At 46.2% G+C, this 20,538-nt stretch overlaps 1 protein-coding gene across 1 annotated transcript in view; it reads right to left on the minus strand.

The window, feature by feature from the left end:
• Positions 1-1,699: 1,699 nt before the first annotated feature.
• The window catches only part of LOC142929624 (uncharacterized), a 38,858-nt gene continuing 20,019 nt past the window's right edge, over positions 1,700-20,538 (minus strand). Inside the window, exons 2-8 of the mRNA XM_076071248.1 lie at positions 17,405-17,484; positions 12,186-12,239; positions 9,806-9,838; positions 8,764-8,838; positions 6,728-6,761; positions 5,558-5,619; positions 1,700-3,200 (exon numbers count right to left, since the gene is read on the minus strand). Coding sequence (XP_075927363.1) covers positions 3,151-3,200; positions 5,558-5,619; positions 6,728-6,761; positions 8,764-8,838; positions 9,806-9,838; positions 12,186-12,239; positions 17,405-17,456 — 360 coding nt within the window. The 5' untranslated portion in view covers positions 17,457-17,484 and the 3' untranslated portion in view covers positions 1,700-3,150. The remainder of the gene's footprint in view (positions 3,201-5,557; positions 5,620-6,727; positions 6,762-8,763; positions 8,839-9,805; positions 9,839-12,185; positions 12,240-17,404; positions 17,485-20,538) is intronic.

Below are 20,538 nucleotides of genomic sequence, written 5' to 3' on the forward strand. Positions count from 1 at the left end.
CTTTAAAATGTTTATAGCCAAAAGTTTAAATTACAATAAAAATCCATAATGTCCATTTCTTACAGCAGCATAGATTCGACCAATTCTTACATTAGGCTTCAAGCCCCTTCCGCAGGACATTGGAGTTGAGGGCCCCACAATGTCCGAAATCTTCGCGTTTATCTCATCACGCGAACAACGTTCAAGCATGGGGAGGTTGGCGGTGGCAGCAACTCAAACCGCCATGTAATATACGCAGGCAGGGTGGTCCTGTCCCTTTAATTATTACAATGCGTGTCAGTGCGCCTGCTCAGCCAGTTTCAAGAGAAAGCATTGCAATAAAGCAATCTTAGCCTGTCACATTGCGGGTTCTAATCGAGTGTGCATGCCCTCAAGCGCCACACCATTATTAACATCCCTGCAAATTATTTTCTGCAGGAACATTCATAGCCCTTTTTTTTGGCAAGACCCGCTTGGTTGGATGCGAATGAATGCCTGTCCAGGTCACGGCAGTTGTGACCAAACTTCTTCAGCACGCTGGGTAGTGCAGGTTGGCGAAGGGGCGCGGGAGCTAACCAAGACCGCCAAATCAGCTCGGAATCTTCAGCCCGATGGTCGCCATGGTCAGGAATCAAACTGCGGTGATGGGGCTCAAAGCGACGTTAACCCACTACGCCACTGCTCCCAATTACAACCAACGAATGAATTGTGTACAGTTGGGTTGTTGTGCGTCTACCCAGATTATGTTAATAACCGACGCGTACATCCGGGAGCGTTTCACTCGTTATTCTCAAGACCCTTTTATAGGCGGGTCCTGCATTGGGAAGTTTCGAACGAGCGTTCGACGTCCGGGAAGAAACCAGAGCAGCCGAAGAAAAATCGGCACACACGCGGCTCGGCAGAGGAGATGGATCCAAGCCACTTCCATCTCCTTGCAAAAAAATAAATAAATCACGCAAGCCACGCGTATAACAAAAAACACGCTGCGTTTGCGAAATTATTTATTACATTCCAAGATGGTATCAATCGGCCTACGAGCTTTCTTCACTCATTTTCAGAGAGGAGCAGTAAGACATCGGTGACACGGCTGCCACACAGTCTACAAGGGGCCTTTTCACTTTGTTTAGTCGGAGGCCACACGTCAGGGGATCGTACTAAAGGCCACCAGGGGCCGTTAGATCTTGACCCAATGCTTTCGTGACTGCAGCAATTCATATTCTTTGGGTCTTTCGGTAAAGTCACGTAGATCGGTTGAGGACGCCTGAGCTATGCCTATTTTAATCCTTTATTTTAATCCTTTAGTGCCCCCCCCCTCCCCCCACTTTTTCCAACCTGATGACGATCGCTTGTGTTGCGACCGAAACGTAGTTTTTTTCGTTTATTTTATAAGTGTTTTGAACCTATGTGACTTTACCGAAAGACCCAAAGAATATGAACACGGTTAGAACTGCTCGTAAAGGGCCTGCCCACCACTTCCTTCCATGGCCTTAGTTACTCCCGTTAAGTTAGGCGACCCTCAAACCCCATCGTGGCATCTCGCCGCTGCCATCTCTTCCTCAAATCTTTCACCACTTCCTTGGCCTTCTCTCCACTTGGGTTTGTACACCTCCCTCGCCTCTCCTTCTCGTTGCATGCCCAGCCTCATTTATGAACACTAACAATTACACGTAGAGTACAGCATACTATAATAAAAAAAGGACAGGAAACCGAGCAGGCAATGTATCATTAGTAGACATTTAATTTAAGATCACAATACAGGAGTGTGGGTGGGATATGCATAAAAACACTTTATTGGATTATTTTTTTTTACAAAAACATTAGTAGGTTCTAAAACAACATTCGTAAGTTGCAAGACCAAAGTAGTAGGAGCGGTTGGAGGGGGTGGGGAACTCGTGCTTCGAACAACTATTCACCACGCACTCCTCGTGTGCGGTTTCGATCCACACCACGAAACCATCGGTCGCACGCTCGACCTTCCGGTACTTGAACGCCGCACACACGCTGTGGTGAAGATGAACCCGAAAAAAAAAAAAGAAATGGTCCAAAAAGGGGTCCTCGTCTCTCCAAATTAGTAAAAAAAAAATAATTAAGCACATCCCCACCAGGCAGTCGGTAAATCCTGTTTTCACAACGAAAGGGAAGTGAAAACAGGATAGGGGGACCCGGTGGACCGCGAACCCCCCCCTCCCCCGATCAAATAATTTTGGCACAGGCTGTATTGGGCGGTCATGCGACTCGTACACGACTCACTATTAGTTGCTTACACTCGGACAGCACAGAACAGCATGCACACGAGGCCAGCAACCTGTCATAGCGGCTCTCCTTTAACAAAGACAAAAAATACCCCCCACAGCCTGGACAGACTTTTGGGGCAAGTGCTGCTAGCGAGCACCTATGAAGGCCGGCTCGGCACACGAGGGGGCGAGGGTGGCCAGAATTACATCTGACCGTCCTTTTGTCTCCCTAGTGGCGATGTTTAACAACACTGCACCAGGTACTCATTTGAGGTGGCATAGCGGAGGGCCCAGGACCAGTTCAAGATAATTGTCACCTGGTGTTGTTCGTAAAGTGGGAAACCAACTCGGGTGAATGGGTTTGTAACGCAGCGAGCTAACCACTACACTATCGGGTTCCCCACACCCCACACACGCACACAATTTGATGGGAATCACATTTTCAGATGACTTCAAGGTTTGTACAACGTGCTGCTTCATAGTTTAATCACGGATGACAGCCAAGTGTGCCCCCGACACCGCTCAGAGAGAATGGCCACAATTCACCACATAGCAGTGAAAGAAAAATTGACCGATAACTCCCTTTCTGTAGCTAGCAGGTGACATGGCCTGCAAACAGGCGAAATGAGATGCATGTGGTAATGCACATAACCACGTTGTTTGACTGGGCTACAACAATGTCATTAGTCATTACCTGTGACTGTACTTTTAAAACCAACCTATGCAAATTATAGTCACCCAAATATTTTTTTCCAAAATACACGTTCACCATTTCACACCATGCCCCCCCCCCATTATTGCTTGTGGATTTCAAATGCTATTGCATGTTAATGTGCACAGCATATGTGTAATTATTACTGCCGAGCTTGCACTGGGGGTGTAGAGAGGAGTTCGCCTGCAACGGGCATTGAAGTGTTGGCTCTGTGTGAACGTCAAATCACACAGTGCTATCCTGGTATGATAACAGCTTTCCCCTGGATGGGGAGCCTGGCAAGCGAGGAGATCAATTTAACGGAAGCCAAAACAAAAAAAAGGATGAACGGAAAAGGAGCAAATTAAAATAAAACAAAAATACAAAAAACAAAATGGATGAAAGGAAATTAAGAAAAACAAAGGAGACACGATGACAGTATTATGATCACAACTGACAAAAAACAGGTCACGAATTTAAAATGCATTATGTGCAAAACTGTTGGCATCCTACGCCGACTTGCTTGGATTCTGAAATCCATTACAACATCCACGAAGAGACAAAAAAACACTGCTTGTGTTCCTTTGTCAAGTTATTAAAATTTGCAAACCAATTTTTTAAATATATAGTGGTACAAATGGCGGTAGACATGTGACTGTACGCATTCTGACGTAAAAATTTAAATAAACTTTTGAATGATTGTGCCCAGGATTGTGGAAAGGTGCCATTGGAGGCCTGGAACAAAATGCCAAAGGAGGCCTAACCCGCTGAAGCCTCCGGCCTTTCCTGAGCACCCCCTCCTGTACCAGGAACTATGGCCCTGTGTATAGTGCCTACCACACTATGCCTGACAGTGAATTACCACACGTTATTTGAGCTTAACGCGACTATAGAAAATTCATAAACATATCCATACACAACAAAAATGTAAAAACAATGCAGAATAATATTGTACACCGTTATTACAAATGTGCAGGCAGAGAAACACTGGATTCCAGTCATGAAATGTTTACATTTTGATACAGGACCTTGTAAAAGTGAGCATATAGAAGCACACTGCAGTTGTGATGGCCCAATGTCGGTTTGTTATGTGAACGTCTACTACCAACAACCGAATAATGTACTTGGAAATTCGAGCTCATAACTGCAATCGCTTGCAAAATGCTGAAATATATTTTTAGTCATTTTAAATACCGGTTCTGTCAAGTGTAAAAAAGAAACAAGGCACGGGTGAATAAACCATCAGCACACCATGGATGTGCGAGGAACATCCACGAATTAAAACATCTGTTTGAAACGGAGGAGACATTTCAGCACACATTTGTTGTAAATAGGGCCCTTTGTAAAAAGAGAGGTCTTCCGTACAGATGTAGAAACTATTTCAATGTGCACGCAGACAGACATGCAAGCATGCAAGCCGATCCGGCAAACTACATCATGCTGGGTAATTTTTAATTAAGTTATATTCCTACCATTAATAAAAACCAAAACAATGCCACATTTAAAACGTGTTTAAAATCACAATAAGCAGGTACGATAAAATATTATACGTCCAGAAAAATAAAATGCCAGCTGCTCTGCCTTCAAATGTAACCGGTCAAGTCAACTCCAGTATATGCTAACATCTATGATGATAGATTATGACAACGTTGCAGCATTAGAGCTGAACCATGCTGGGCACACGCTATAGAATGAACCATCATGGATTAATAAATTTCAGTGTAATATACACATAATACTGCAGCGTTACAATGGTCAGTATTAAAATTACAATACACAAACAAAAAATCAGCTTAAACTGAAGTACTATAGCTTTACGTTTACATTATAAAACCTCCTTTGCCAGTAACAAGATATAGTAATAGGTTTTACCCTTTTAACTGGCACAAAAACTGACACCTTTATTCAAGGTATCATGTTTGCAATAACCACGACACAAGCAGGCAAAATGCAAACAAAAGAGACAACTCTGACAATAATATGCACCGTCCTTGAATTTGATTGGTCCACACCCGAGACGGCTTTTCTTAGAGCGTAGTCTCCACTGGCCTTTTGGCGTCATCTGGACCAACACCAGTGGAGACTAGGCTCTAAGAAAAGCCGTCTCGGGTGTGGACCAATCAAATCAAGGACAGTGCATATTATTATCAGAGTTGTCTCTTTTGTTTGCATTTTGACTGCTTGTGTTGTGGTTATTGCAAACATGATGCCTTGAATAAAGGTGTCAGTTTTTGTGCCAGTTAAAAAGGGTAAAACCTATTACTATAGCTTTACAATGGTTAGCATTAATCACCCTGGATTAACTAAATCTCAGTGTAATCTATCGTACTTGTAAGCTTTATGATGATTGGCATTTAACACCATAGCTTAACTCTGCTCATTGTAATCTACACCATTATATTTAGCTTGACCTTGAATAATTTGATCAGCGGTCCACGATGATGCCGCAATAAACAAAAGGCCCTGCGATCTTTTCATTACCTACTCGAAACAAATGTGCAAACAACGCAACTGTCTCTTCAAGCGTGTTGACAGTTCCCTTTTTCGTTCGCCTACGCAATGGCCAGACCGATAGCGAGGACTCAAAATTGGGAGTTAGGAGGATATTCCAGACTGCGTGTGCACCCGCTCTGCGCCTATCACACGGCATTACCGACGTTGTGTGCATGTGCTCCATGTTTTCCGCGGACTTCCTTGCGTTCGGCTCCGGAGTAGCTGAAAAAAACATTCATTTAAAAAAAAGAGATTTCAACTAAAAAGTCACAGCTGTAGTTCAATGAATGGGAGGGGATTTAATGGGTTCTCGGTTTCAGGGGTGGAGGGGGTGTGTGACAAAGTTCACCCTGGGATTGTCGAGTCAATCTCAGGCAATGAAGAGGTGCAAAGGGACATTTATAATCGAAAATACAAAAAGAGCGCTAGGCTTTTAATTGTAGTGGTAACGAAGCGCCAGTGCTGGGCTTTGTCAAGTTTCACTTCCCAAGTCGCAGGATTTGAGGAAACGTGCACTACTGCACCTGGCATTCAGCCCATTCAGGCGTCTGAACAAAAACAAATCCATTGTATCCCTCTGCATTCAAGATTGTCTTACAATAATACAGGTTTCCCCTCGCTTTAAGCAGGCTCCTGTTTGTGCGATTTCACTTATGCGCAGCCAACCTATTTCTACCCAAAATCCGATAAATTAAAATGGGCATTTTAATTAACTCCTAGGTGGCTTTGCAGTCTAATGTGGGACAACATTGTGTGTACTGTATGTGCTACTCTGCAAGTCAGCTTTCTTCGTGGGGTTTTGCTTCATACCAGCATTTTTTAAAATGAATCTGCCACAAAGCAAGAGAAACCTATTTATACAAAAATATGTAATGCACTCAGAAAAGGATTCAGGAGCGAGAAACCAAAAGAAACGGTAAGGAAGCCAGAACCGGAGCCAACGATCGCCCCAAGTTCTGTGGTCCTGTATTGGGATGCTTGGCCAACAACAGTCATGCAAGTTCATACATGTGGGATGAAACCAGAAATTATCTGGCACAGATGGAATTTGACTTGTTTTACTGCCATATATGGGAAAGTGTGGACATTGAGACTTCTGACGCCCACGCAAAAAAAAGGGCGTCTCATATCTTCGTGGTTCAGTAACCGTCACCTTCACAGCGCTGCATGTTTATTTAGCTTGTGTTTAATGCTGCATTAACCAGGCATGCATAGCCACCAGCATCCATTTTAAAGCGGCCCTACCCAGAGCAGCTTGCATAAAATGGGAAAAGTTACTTTAAAAAAAGTCAGCCACCAAAATGCACGCAGCATCACGGGCCTTGCTCACCTTTTTCCACAGTTCCGGCAACGTTTGGAGTTACCTGCAAGAACAAATTGGCAAGCGGTAAAAAATTAAAATGCACACACGTTTAATACCTAGTCATTCAATTCCAAGCATTGGCCGATCAATGTCAAGGCGATCAGATAATCCAAACATGGATTGTTCAGTTGTATTAGTTTAGATTATACAGTTGGTTAAAAAAGGGATAAGCCATGTGTGAAGAACAATTAATATATTTTTTAGGCATTAACGATGCAGATTCATTGTTACGCCCATGATCCATGCATCAAATTGTCAGAATAATTTAGAATGTGAGACGCAGTCTTTGTACAGACAGGTATGGATTCAGGAGGCACAGGAAATGACAGACAAGCAGGAAGGCAGCTGCAAAAATAGCCAATTTCCCAAGCTCTGTGGTCTTGTATTGGGATATTTACGATTTGTGCAAAGGTCTATACTAAACTTAATTATTTTATTATTATTTTACCAGCTAAGGCCCACTGAGTTGAATAGCTGTTTCCTAGAAGCCACCTGGCCACAAATGATAGCTTAACAAAGTGGCGTACCACGTGGAAAGTTATGCCAGCTAAATACCTTAACACATGGAATACAAATATTGCATTTAAGCTAACGGTACGAGGAAAACGCTGCAAACGATGCAAAGACCACGACGGTATGGTGGAGGAAAGAGAATCGATACTTAAAGAGGATGGGGGGGGGGGGGTGAAATTGTGACATTACCAATATTTACACATTTCCACAATAATCCACATTGCAAGTAGAACTTTCCCCCCCGCTGTATTAAATACATCACAAGTGCTTCTTAGAACAACCCTGGTGATATATTTGTCTTCCAGAAGACGCGTTTTTATATTAGGTTGTTCAGAACCATATACCGGAAGACTGTTTCTGCACATCTAGCCACATGACCAATCCAGGAGGGCAGAAGCCACTGTCAGCCGTTTGAAAAGAATCTTCCAGAAGACATCCGTAACCATTTAAGCAACGCGTTTCATAACCATTTGGTGGAAGACTGCCCCCCCCTCCACCCAGAGCAGCACCGTGCTCTATCAATCACTAAAAATGCTTTGTTTTCAAAACGACCTCAAAAAGAAAGAGACCAGGGATTAATTCCTACTCCCCAGGGCGTCTGATAAATTGGGAGAACACCAGTGCCGGAAATTAAGCTAGTGGAGGGCCCTAAATTAATACAATGTAAATATTAAAACAAATGTTTAATCATCATTAGACTTCCTTTGCCAGTACCAAAACGTAATAGGGGTTTTCCTTTTTTTCTGGCAACAAAACTGAAACCTTTTTTACAAGGATTCATGTCTGCATTAACCACAATACCTGCAGTCAAAATGCAAACGAAAAACACATTATAACAATATATGCATTGTCCTTGAAACTGATTGGTCCACACCAAGGGACGGCTTTCTTTTGAGCCTCGACCCAATTGGTGCTCGACCAGATGACGCCAAAAGGCATACAGCTCAAAGACAATTGGGTCAAGGTTCAAAAGAAAGCCGTCCCTTGGTGTGGACCAATCAGTTTCAAGGACAATGTATATATTATCATAGTATGTTTTTTTTTGCATTTTGAATGCAGGTAGTGGTTAATGCAGACATGAATCCTCGTAAAAAAAGGTTTCAGTTTTATTGCCAGAAAAGAGTGGAAAAACCCTATTATAAATGTTTAACTTGCACAGTAAAGTCATTGTATTTTTTCATTTGCTATACAGCCAGATTATAAATCGCTAACCGTAAACACCCAGTCATTCATAAAAGTTGAAGGCTGTGTAGTACTAGAGTAATAGAGCAAGTGCAGAAATACTGAACTGGAATTGATAGCTTGAAAGCATTTACCACAGTGCGGGGCCCCCAGCATATGTAGCTACTTTTGCTACTAGGATAATCCGGCACTGGAGAACAGTAATGCCACTTGAGAGAATAAGTGAACAAAATAAACAGACGTAAGAGCGTTAAGCACCCTGCCCGAGGCCATTAAATCACGCAATTCTTGTGGTTGTGCAGACTTACTCAGGAGGATCAAAATTCCAGATATGCACATGATGGCAGCAAACACCAGCCCAACCTTGGAGAGCGTAGCGTAGTCTGAAAATACAAGACGGTTCTCACCCCGTTAGCCTTAGGAACGCTGGGCAATTGATAAAAATGGTGAGTATTTATCCCACAAAGCCTCACCAAGTCAAGAGTCTTACAGGAGGAGGGGTTCCTGCTGCATTGGGATTTTTGCCGAATGTCACTAAATGTTTGCTCATACGAGAATAAATCGGAGAAGCTTGAGAAATCCCACTATCCACACCATTGCGACGCTCCAGCACTACCATCTCCTGGACACTTTGCCTCACGGGCACATGCGACAGGCTCTGGTGATCACTATTTTAGTACGAACCGGGCCTCAACCCCCATGTAGGTTCTGGAGATGCCAAAAGCAGACATTTCAGGGCGATTTGGTGAGCAGCGTTTATGGCCAGCATGGTACCCAAATGGGCAGGTGGTCACAACACCATTTACAAACCACATTGATCTCCGTATTCATGTTGTGAACATGAAATACGCGCAAGTGGGCATAGCGCCGTTGGCATGGGCCCAGTGCCAGAACCCTTCTGGCCTATGGACCGCAGGTGCAGTTTTACTGCCGGCATCCTCGATAGCCATGCCCACCAAAATGCTATTTGTTTTCCAAAGTGAAATCGCCTCTGCAGCTAGCTATTGCCCAGCGCGTTCCATGTCGTGTTAACAGTAAATTAGTGCCGACTGAAGCAGGAAGCAGTTTTAGGATGGCAATTGGCAGGATGCGATAACAACCTTGATAATCAAAATTTGTCAGTAACACTGTCACAATCATTTACATGCTCCGAAAAAAGGGCATTTGCCCAAAAGTGGTCACCTACTAAATATTTATCCTTAAGGCCACTGTGTTAGACAAATGGAGGTTTTTGTTAATGCAGCATCAGCAACCCATTCAATATGCCAGGGTTTTTTTTTTTTTACCCCCCCACCCCTCAGAAAACCACAAATGACAACTCGGGAATTGTTTGACAAAAGGTTACCTTACCATAGTAGAGAGTGTCTGGCTGTTTTGGGGCATCTGTTGAAATATAAAAAAATATATACATTTGCATACAACGTCAAGCGAATTATTTTAAAACATTTCAGGCTGAAAGGGTATGGAATGACGTTTTAACTCCTCCGAAAGTTTTAATTACCATTTGCCATACAAAATTGAATCCTTTTTATTCGTGACATCTGACATACACGCATGCCTGGATGGACACGACTCCATTCAATTTTAAGTACAGCTTTATTCGTCCATAAAATGGTAAACAATTGAAAAGATGAAATGAGATATTTACTCAATTACCAATGCACCACCTTATGCAGTACTCGGGAATATGTTCGGAAATGCAGCCTATTGCGCCAAATGGATGTGCATATACGCTGCGTTGTACCGTGCATGCGATGTTACCGATCAAGTCAATGTCCTTAGCAACTAATCCACTGCAAGTGTGTCATGGTCACAAAATAACACTGCAGTTTCATTTGAGAGCGGACTCACGTGTGCAGTAAATGTTGCTTTATGGAATATTTATACGTGCGCACAGTATTCGATTTCGCATGTAAATGTCCTGCCAGAATAGTTAATTGCCTTTCCGTATTGTTTTATCCCTGTCATTTTGGTGACCCCGTATAACTTGGAGTTTTGCATGTCGCCCTCCCTCGCGGTCACGTGGATTTCTCTCCGGTTACTTCGGGTTTTCCCCATAAAGCTGTGCGGGTAAACCCCACAGCTATATGGCTCAGTAGGCCTTACCCTGGTAAAATAAAAAGTTTCATTTATAGTTTAGACCCAGGTCAGTCTTGCAAGCGATACTATCCCAGTTATCATCCGGCCGAATAAAACTACAAACCAGCCCAGCAATTATAAACACCAGACTTTCACGACCTCCCCCCCACCCACCCCAGATTTCTGCAACTAACCAACCATCTGGCACATTCACTGTGTGCAATGGCTTAATCTGCATATGAATAATGATAAATATTGATAATCCCGAGATAGGTAGGCTCGGGGGTGGAGTGGAGAGTAAGGGGGCGGGGGGAGGTAGCAAGGATTGGAGGTAATATCCACAGATTTAGTCTGAGCTGCTAAAAAAAAAACTTCTATCCGTCACTTTATTGTGGACAAGTTATTGGCAATGTCACGCCGCCACCTTGTGGCCAAGTGACGTCATACACATCGGTTCACGTGTACGGTTACTTTGGCAGTGCCTGCTGGGCATCCACAATTTTACCTTTTATTTACCACCGCCACTCGCCTCTGCCCCCCCCCCCCAGGTTAAATACCAAGATTTTGTTTGCGTTAACTTGGTTGTTTTCCGTACAGGTGACGTAACAGGGCACGGGGTTTAGCTCTTCCCACGAGAGAATGACGGGGACACCACCAAGAAACGTGGCGTTTTGTGAAAAATGAAATTTGGCATCTGAAAGTTCCGCAGGCCACCGGGTGGCAACCACTGCTCTCTGCACGGCTCAAAGAACGCCGCGACCGTGCAAAACGTGCGAGCGACCCAGAGTGTGTTATTATTGCGATATCACTAGACAATTATATTTTGAAAAAAAAAAAAAACACATGTTGACGGCCATATGAACCACAATGGGTTGTACGACAGCAAAGTCCTTGTTTTCCTGGCGTGCCCGTTTGTTCCTTCTCCAGTGGCCCAAAAGCATTTGTTCTGGCAACGGTGCAACAAGCGGCCAGCGAGGGGCCACGTGACTCCACGGAAGGCCATAACGGCGGTCCACGGATGATTAATCCTGTTATGTTGCGCGTCATTTACCAAACCCTGTAGCAGGTGTGGTACGCCACATTCAATGTCAGACAAACTTTACAACAAATGTGGCAGGGTTGCATTTGCATTCCAGTCACGTTACTCATGAGATGGTGGTCCTTGGACACAGTTGACACTCTATACAACACCATTGATGCCAATAGAAGCTCCCAGATGTCAGACAATGGGACATCCGATCACCGAGGTAAAGTTGTCTGATACAGAATTATTTACCAAATCTGCCCACCAACTGTTATAATCACTGATGGTGCTGGGCATGGGCCAGCTACGCAAAAGTATCAGTAACCAAGCCAAATCAGCCATAAAAGCTACTCGGCATACAAAAAAAAGAATTAATAGCAAGTCTTCTTTAATCTCCATCATCCAACTACCTTTTTACCTCTCGTCTCGATACCTCGTGTCAATTCACGAGTTTATACATCTAAAAAAAGCCCCCCACCCAGTACCACCACTAGTTACAAAGTGGGCACTTTGTCCAAGGGGGCAAAGATTGCTGCCCATCTACCAAAATGCCATCGTTGTCAAGAGAGAGATGAACCCATGGGGAAGCTACCCGAGTTTACAAAAGCAGTGCGACAAAAGACGTACCCGCTGCCTTATTCCGAGTCACCAGTTCATCCAGCACATCTTCGCTCAGCACTCCTGCAGACGTACGTCACCGAAACAGGGTCAAAGTTCACAATCCCCTCCGGCGCAACCCACGCAAACCAAAAACGGCCTCCCGTACCAAAATCAGGCACAGAAAGAAAGAACGCAGTCGCGAGCGCCATCAGCGGCGCTTGCCAAAGGAGGTTTCTGAAGGCCCGGGCGAGAAGGCCACGTGGAGCCCCAATTAAGTCGTGGACAAAAACCAAGCCCAGCCGTGTGAGGCCTGGGAGAAAATCGCCACTTTGGCGCTCCCCTGTCAGCGGCCCTGGCCAAAAAAAAAAAGGTAAAAGCGACCAATGTAGAAAGGACAGTAATTACGAGGTAGAGTTGTTTACATTCATTGGTGGCAAAGCCAAGACTTGTATGCACCATTAGGCAATGTTTACATTGAAGGCTTAAGAAAAAGGCTGCTTATTTTCACAAAAACAAACTACAAAACCCTTGGACATAAAAATCGCAAGCTTACCACAAATCCAATTAAATAACCCAGATTTTCTCAGGACACCCTCAGTCTCAGACATTTTTTTAGTAAGTATGGGGGGGGGGGGTGGACAACATTAGCTGCATTTTTTTTATAATCAAGTAATTTCAGTCCTTTTTGCAAATCCAGGCCCAGATGTATAGTTAGTGGGAAAACGAGAATAAAACTTTCAAAAACGCGTTTTAGAAAAAACCCACGAACAAGTTTCATACTGCATACCAGAAGATTAGCGCACGCGTGTGTATTAGTCCATCAAAACACCTCCCCGCGGTGCCGGACGGGCAACTCTGTTGTGGACATTGCTGTGGGGGGAGGGCCAATCCCGATTGGCCTCTCCCCTCATGGCATCTGGGACCACCACAGTGGCTAAACGGGGGCGAGGGGCTGGTAATCCCTCCACCTTCAAAACATTACCACGAAACCACGACTTAAATATATAACTAATAAGCTTGTGCCGGAGGCCCCAGGGGGACAGGCGTCTATGACGTCTCCTGGCCAAACCCCAATTGGCGGAGCCAGGAGATTGAATCTCTACCCTTGGGGCTCCTTCAGAAACAACAAAAAGCCACTTCTCGTGTGGCCAGGTGGAATGTTCGAACGCTCACTGCGGAGGAGAGGCTGCCACGCCTGTCGGGAGCTGGACCGGTACCGCCTGGATCTGTGGCATTCAGGAGGTCCGGTGGACCAGTTCTGGCTCATGCTACCATGAGGGGTGGACAGTCCTCGACTCGGGGCAGCAGACTGCCAAACAGGGTGTGGCTCTTCTTTTGAACAAAACAATGAAGGGTGCGTGGGAGCGTGGCGGTGAGGTGTGGGAAGCTGTAAGCCCCAGGCTACTTTGGGCTCGCCTTCCCATCAACCGGAGGCGAGGAGTGGTGGTCGTGGTTACTTATGCCCCCACCGAAGACGAACACCCGTGGAGGGATGTAGGCAAAGCCGATGAGTCAGATGCCTTATATGACCTCCTGTCACAGGTGCTGGCTAAAGTGGCCCCTCGGGATAGTCATCTTGTTGGGTGACTTCAATGCCCGAGTTGGTCATGATGCTGGCACCTGGTCTGGAGTGATTGGAGGGCATGGGCCAGATCAGCTCAATAACAGTAGGAGGCTGCCAGATTTTTGTGCAGCTCATGGGCTTGTAATTACCAACACGCTGTTCCGGCATCAGCGCATCCACACATCATGGATGCATGCCGGGTCCAAGCAAGAACATCTGCTGGACTACATAGTGATGGACCAGCGGATGTGCGCCCATGTCCTTGACATCAGGACCGACCGTGGAGCTCATCTGCCCTCTGACCATCGACTGGTCATCTGTAAGATGCACCTGCCATTCTTTCACGCCGGTGGTGGGTGTACACCCAGGACCCCATTCCAACCTAAAGTGGCCTGGTCTCAGTTAGCTGAAAGTTGCAAGCGAGAATTTCATCATCGCTTGCGGCTGGGGTTGGCATCGTTCCCCACTCCTCCTGATGTCGAGGGTAAATGGGCGAGGTTTAAGACCGACTCATGCAGCTGTAATGGCTGCTTTGGCTACATGGTCCAGACCTCCCCAGAGACCCTGGCTGACAGAGGTGTTCAGAATAGTTGAGAAAAAACGACAGGCCCACTGTCATCGGCTACAGAATCCCACGTCAGAGATTGAGGCTGAACGCAGCCTTCGCTCGGAGGTTCGGAGAGCCGCGAGGCGCTGCAAGGATGGGTGGCGGTCGCGGGTTGCTGAGGAGATCGAGTCTGCCTCAGTGGCCCGCAATCACAAATCTCTATTTAACGCCATCAAAAAAGTAACCTGCAGCACCACATCTTTTACCATCATTAGGGGAAAAAACGGTGTTCCAATCTCCGACCCCCAGGAACAGGTTTGCAGATTTGCTGAGCATTTCTGCGAGGTCCTGGGGGAGGGGAAACCCCTCAGCCAGGAAAACATCATGGCACAAAGTGGGGATGACCCTGCTGAGGCTGCGGTGCCTCAAATATTGGAAGAAGTCACCCCCTGTGAGTGGCTGGCTGAGGTGCTGTTAAGGAAGTACTGAAGGCGATCCAGAGTCTGAGACCAGGAAAGGCACCGGGCAGGGATGATCTCCCAAGCGAAATGCTGAGGGGAGGGTGGCGTTTGTGCACACTGCCCTATATGACATCATAACAGTCTGGACCACTGGATGGGTTCCACAGGATTGGAAGGATGCCCTGGTGGTCCCCCTCTTTAAGGGGGACCGCACAGACTAACAACTACAGGGGCATCTCACTCCTCAGTGTTCCAGGAAAGGTCCTGGCAAGGATTATTCAACATCGCCTTGCCAGGCACGCCGAGGAGAGGCTTGCGGAGCCCCAAAGCGGTTTCAGGAAAGGGCGGTCCTGGACAGATGCCATATTTTCTGTCCCTCTGGTACAAGAGGTGTAGGGAATTCCAACAAGACCTACATCTCTGCTTTATTGACCTGGTCAAGGCCTATGATACCATCAGTAGGCCTGGGCTCTGGGTTGTTCTTCGTGCTTTTGGAGTACCTGACCCTCTGCTCACGATCATTAAGGACCTTCATGATGGTGAGCGGGCCCGGGTAAAACTACGTGGCCGGGAGTCAGAGCCATTCCCTGTACACCTTGGGGTGCGACAGGGATGTCCTCTGGCTCCCACATTATTTAACATCTATTTTGACCACGTAGTTCGTGAAGCCTTCAATAGCTGTACCGGGGGAATCTCCATATGGTACAGATATAATGGGAGGCTGATCGATGCCCGGGTGCGGTCAAGGGATGGCTCCCTATTGCTCAACCACGTTATGTATGCTGATGATTTGGTAATAGCTGCTCATTCAGGAGGAGGAGTTGGAGACGCTGCTGCCGAGATTGGAGCGTGCCACTAAGAGGTGGGGCCTTACCATCAGCCCCACCAAAACTAAACACCTGCCTGGGTATTTTGTACCATCGGACACTCCACCCCCACAACTCCCAATCGGTGATGGGGCAGTTGTGGAGAGATTGGAGAGTTTTCCATACCTGGGCAGTGTGCTTATGACCAGCTCAAGTTTAACAGCAGAGGTCTCACTCCGAATCAGTCGAGTGGCAATATCTTTTCATCGGTTGTGTAATGCTGTGTGGAAGCTACCTGATCTGTCGCATTGCATTAAGCTTCAGGTCTTCTCAGCCACGGTCATTTCCTCCCTTCTCTACGCTTGCAAAACGTGGACCCCCTAATGGAACATCTTCACCGGTTAGCAACATTTAGGCTAGCCTGCCTACGATCCATCCTGGGCTTAACCAGGCTGGATTGTGTGAGGAACTCACAAGTCCTTGAAAGATCTGGGCAAGGTCCCATCGGTGACCTCCTCCGGCAGGCAAGGCTGCGATGGCTGGGTCATGTAGCCCGCATGCCCAGCCACCGCATGCCGAAACAGCTTTTGTTCCGCCGGATCGAGGGGGCTAGGCGGGCTAGAGAAGAGATGAGTGAAGTGGTACAGGAGGACGTGGAGCTGAGTGGACTTGCTGATGACTGGTATCAGCGGTGTCAAGATCGGCCTCTGTGGCGGCTCGTGAAGGATGCTACTGGGCAGTTAAAGGCAGTCGCCCTCCAACAATAACGGAGGGCGGAGGAGCGCCGCTCACAATGAGCAGCGCACCGGGTGGCTAAAGCAGTGGGTTGGCACAGTAGGGGGCACAGGTGATGCATCAGCCAGTCATCTCAGTCAGTCGACCCGTGGCACCTGGGTCTGCCACGTGACCTCCTGCCAGCAGGCATTGACACTTCGTGGCCTCAAGGTGCACATGGCCTGGCACAAGCATCGTGGTGACGTCACCGCCACTTAGTGGCGAATGGCGGTTGTTGTTGCATGCGAGAAGGGGAGCCGTAGTGTAGCAGTTAGCGCTCTGCGCTATGAACTCGGCGATCCGGGTTTGATTCCCCCTCAAGGCCAACACCAGTGACGCTTATCTGAACAAGTCCTGGGCCTCCCCTAGGTCGACTCGGCCTCAAATGGGTACGTGGTGCGACGTGTAAAAACATCACCACTGGGGAGCCAAAGGCGGCCGGGCGTAGTGCCGACCATCCACCCCTCGTGTGCCGTGCCGGCCTTCATTAGGTGCTCGCTCACAGCACTTGCCCAACAGTCTGTTAAGGCTACAGAAGGGCAACTTTGTCTTTGCATGCGAGAAGGGGAGCGAAATGGGAGTAAGCACGCGCGGATAATGTGCGCACTCATTCGTGCGTTTGTGTGCAGTTTTAGTCTCCAATCTTCTCCCGTCTCGCCACAGACCTCTCCCTCAAAAATGGTCTGACCCAGGTCACTTACTTGATGTTATTATTCTAATGCATGTTTTTGTTCTAGCATGCCAAACCCACGGTACATCGTTTAGGTTTCACAGCCACAAGATACGCTTTATGTAAGATAATGATAAAGTAGTCATGTAATTCATAAATCAAGAAAAGTCTCAAATGGAACTGCACAAGTTTTCCATGGATCGAGCAACCTTGCACCAAATCAACATGACTACATCTTTATAATTTACAGAAAAAAAAACATTTTAGCCTTGATAATGATAAACATCGTTATATAGAACTGATTTGGTAACAATTGGCGAGATATTATGTTTAAGCAAATTTTCGCCAGTTTGTAATGTCATTGCTTTATGAAGGTCCGTCTCCCCGTACCATGCCAGTTATGGGGTTTAAAAAGCCATCGTACCTTGGCTGGCCAAAGCCACGAGGCACAGCACGTACAGGCAGGAGAGATCCATGCTCACCAGATCTGAAAAAAATCGAACCCTGCGCACAGACAAATGAAAAAGATCACACCGTTAGCCTAATTAGGACAATCAAGACCACATCCTGGTATTTGAGCCAATCGTATAAACAAAGGAATAACGCAGAAACTGCTTCATAACAACAAGCCTATTGGCCTTCAGAATTAATAATATATCAATAAACTTTTGTTTAAAGCAAGAAAATTGTTAACATACTTTAACATTTCAGGTCTCCGAAACATCGTGTTCTTTTATAATTTTCTCTTCTACGTGACTTTACCGAAAGAACCAGAGAGTATGGATTCCTGCAGTCACGAAAGCTTCAAATCAAGATCTCAGGTCTCATTAGCAGCCAGGCCTATTTAACAAAAATTGCTGGGTTGCCAGATGTTAGAGATAAGAACGACGGAGGGCTGCAGGGTCCACTCAGCCCAATGAGTAATCGAGAGCTTTCTGCGGGGGGGGGGGGGGGGGGAGAAACACGATACAATTACCAGACACACTTGCACAGCAAAAAAATCACACCACAACCTTTTAAAACCGCGCAATGGAGTTCGCCTCGACGACAATTAGCGCACGGTCAAACTCCTTGACACGCGAGGCACATGTGCGTTGCTTAAATACGCGGCGCATGGAGGTCACAGCGGTGGCAAGAGCCACCACGCAGCGTTGGCTCGCGATGTGAGCCGGCACACACCAACACGGACACCCCCCCCCCCCTCCGGTTACAGAGCGCAGTTTGAATTTCGCTGGAGGAGGGCTTCCCATTGGGTCAGGGAAAATAAGCGCCGGTATTTTCAGCGGCGGCAGAAAACGATAAATGGGCTAAGCAATACCCCGTCCCCGTATTTCGCCGAGATTGGGGGGGCTCATTAAAAATTGAGGGGTGGTATTTACCCCCCCCCCACCCGTATTGAATTTCAAATGAAGGCCCATGACCTGCCTCTAAGGGAATGTATTCACACTCGGGTTATTTTGAAGTAGGTGCGGTTGGAGAGGCGACACCAATTACGGTGGGTGCGGTTGAGAAGGCCAAAAAATGCTCATCTTCTTGTGCTATTGTACAGGCGTCTTTCCAAGTGTACATTTTTAACACTGTTGTTCACCAGGGTCAATTTTACATTTTGGCAGAGTTAATTCTTTGCAACGGCTAACTAAACAATGAAATGCATAAAACGCAAAAAAGGTGTACTATTGAATGCGCAGATTTTCAAATGAATATACACCACTTGCAGCCACCGTCTCTGGAAAGCAGGCGATAAGGGAAGTGTGGAGAACGAAGAGACATTGACAGCAGCTGCTTTACAAACGCCCTGGGCCGAACTTGCGAGTCGGGGGCGAAGGTGAGCGGTGTTGAATGTCCCGCGAGACGCTGCAGTTTTTATGTCTAAACGAACACCTTTTTGGAATGGTCTCTTAAAGCAGGGATTCCCAACTCCATTGCACCATGGTCCAGGTTTAACAAGGTTTACCGATCGTCACTGTGCAATGTTAAGTGTAATGACTTGTTGCATCGAGTTGAAGATTGGTTGCTGTGGAAAGTTAAACTTTTGTGGCAGCATTACGTTACGACTTTGGGCAATACTAGTTTAAAAAGTCACCTAACCATTTTTGGGTTAAAATAAAGTGAATTCGTATGCTCATGGTGCACACATCAAAATGGCGTATCTAAGATTTAATGGAAATTATGTTTCAAGTAAAAAAAAAGGTCGCAGCTGCCTCAAATGAAAGTGTGGCAATCCAGGCTACGCTGCCCAATGGCGAAAAACCGCACTTGGACCCCATGCAGACGAGAAAAACAATAACATCGACCCGCAGATTAAATCATAACAATTTCATAGAATTGACACTGCGAGGGTGAGTCGATACCTGGCCTAAGGTGGGAGAAAAACCAAAGACTCATGGGACGCCACAAAGACATTGTAATAATAATTTAAAAAACTATACAGGAGACACAAACAGCCATCTGAAAAAGACTGAACGTGGCCCAGCAGGGGAATTGCAGACGTGGAGGGAGACCGTGACCGGCAGAAACAATTTCACGCCACGTCCTCAAAGTGCCGAGTCTCTTAAAAAAAAAGGGCCCAGAAACTAAGGTTTTTTTAGAGAACCCCTAAATAATTCTTCACATACACAAATAATTAGTATGAGATTCCAGATTTGTCCGGAATTTTACAACACCAGGAGGTGGTCTTCTCTTCTATGAATAGCACAGACTCCCTCAAGTCTTCACTGCACAAAAACACCCAGCTCCACCACCCTTCTCTGCTTTTGGGGGCACATGCATCACCTTTGATCTATGCAACTCCCCCCACTCCACTCAGAGATGCAATGGTAGTCATCTTAACTTTAAAACTTTAATTGTTAAAATCACTTTTATAAAACCGCGGTCAGTTTCTACGTATCACGTAGATTTATGCACATAAAACTCCACACGCCATTACACACGTACAAGAATATTCCAAAATAATAAATGCTGGGAGCATAGATGTAGAGTACAACAATGGATTTTAGCCGCAATACAGCCGCCTATGGGCAACCTGGGTGTGGACGGTGGCCACCTATCACGGCGCTCCTCCAGGCTCAAGCCTGCTTCGCGTCGGGAAATGAGGAGCCCGGGCCATGCGCATTCCGGATTATTTCATGGAAAGGCACACGATTCAATTATGGTACGGGAAAATCCGGCTTTGGATGGCCAATAATTTCCAATAATTTCCAGAAAAATATCCTCGAGTCTCCGGACCTCGCTCGCTAAATAAAGCACAGCCGTGCACGGACGATGTACAGTGCCGCATTGCATCTGGTTACTGATATGGGCTCACACTCTTGTCAGCATGCATTAATTTTAATAACATCTGCTTTGATGCTTCAAGTGCATTAGTTTAAATAGAATTACAGCAACCGTATAACATTTGCAACGAATAATTGAATTCCCATGCAATTCCCTTGTATGGTTACCTACCACTCTATTCATTCGAAGCGATGTTATTGTGCCACCTTTGCTGCCGTTCTCTATTGCTCCTGAAGCCGACAGTAGAGAGGCCTTCATCTAGCAGTAGATTAACCGGACTGTATG

This window comes from Petromyzon marinus, chromosome 32 (assembly GCF_048934315.1).
Source record: "Petromyzon marinus isolate PM22_M1 ecotype Great Lakes invasive population chromosome 32, UKy_Petmar_22M1.pri1.0, whole genome shotgun sequence".
In the NCBI taxonomy this organism is placed as follows: domain Eukaryota; kingdom Metazoa; phylum Chordata; class Hyperoartia; order Petromyzontiformes; family Petromyzontidae; genus Petromyzon; species Petromyzon marinus.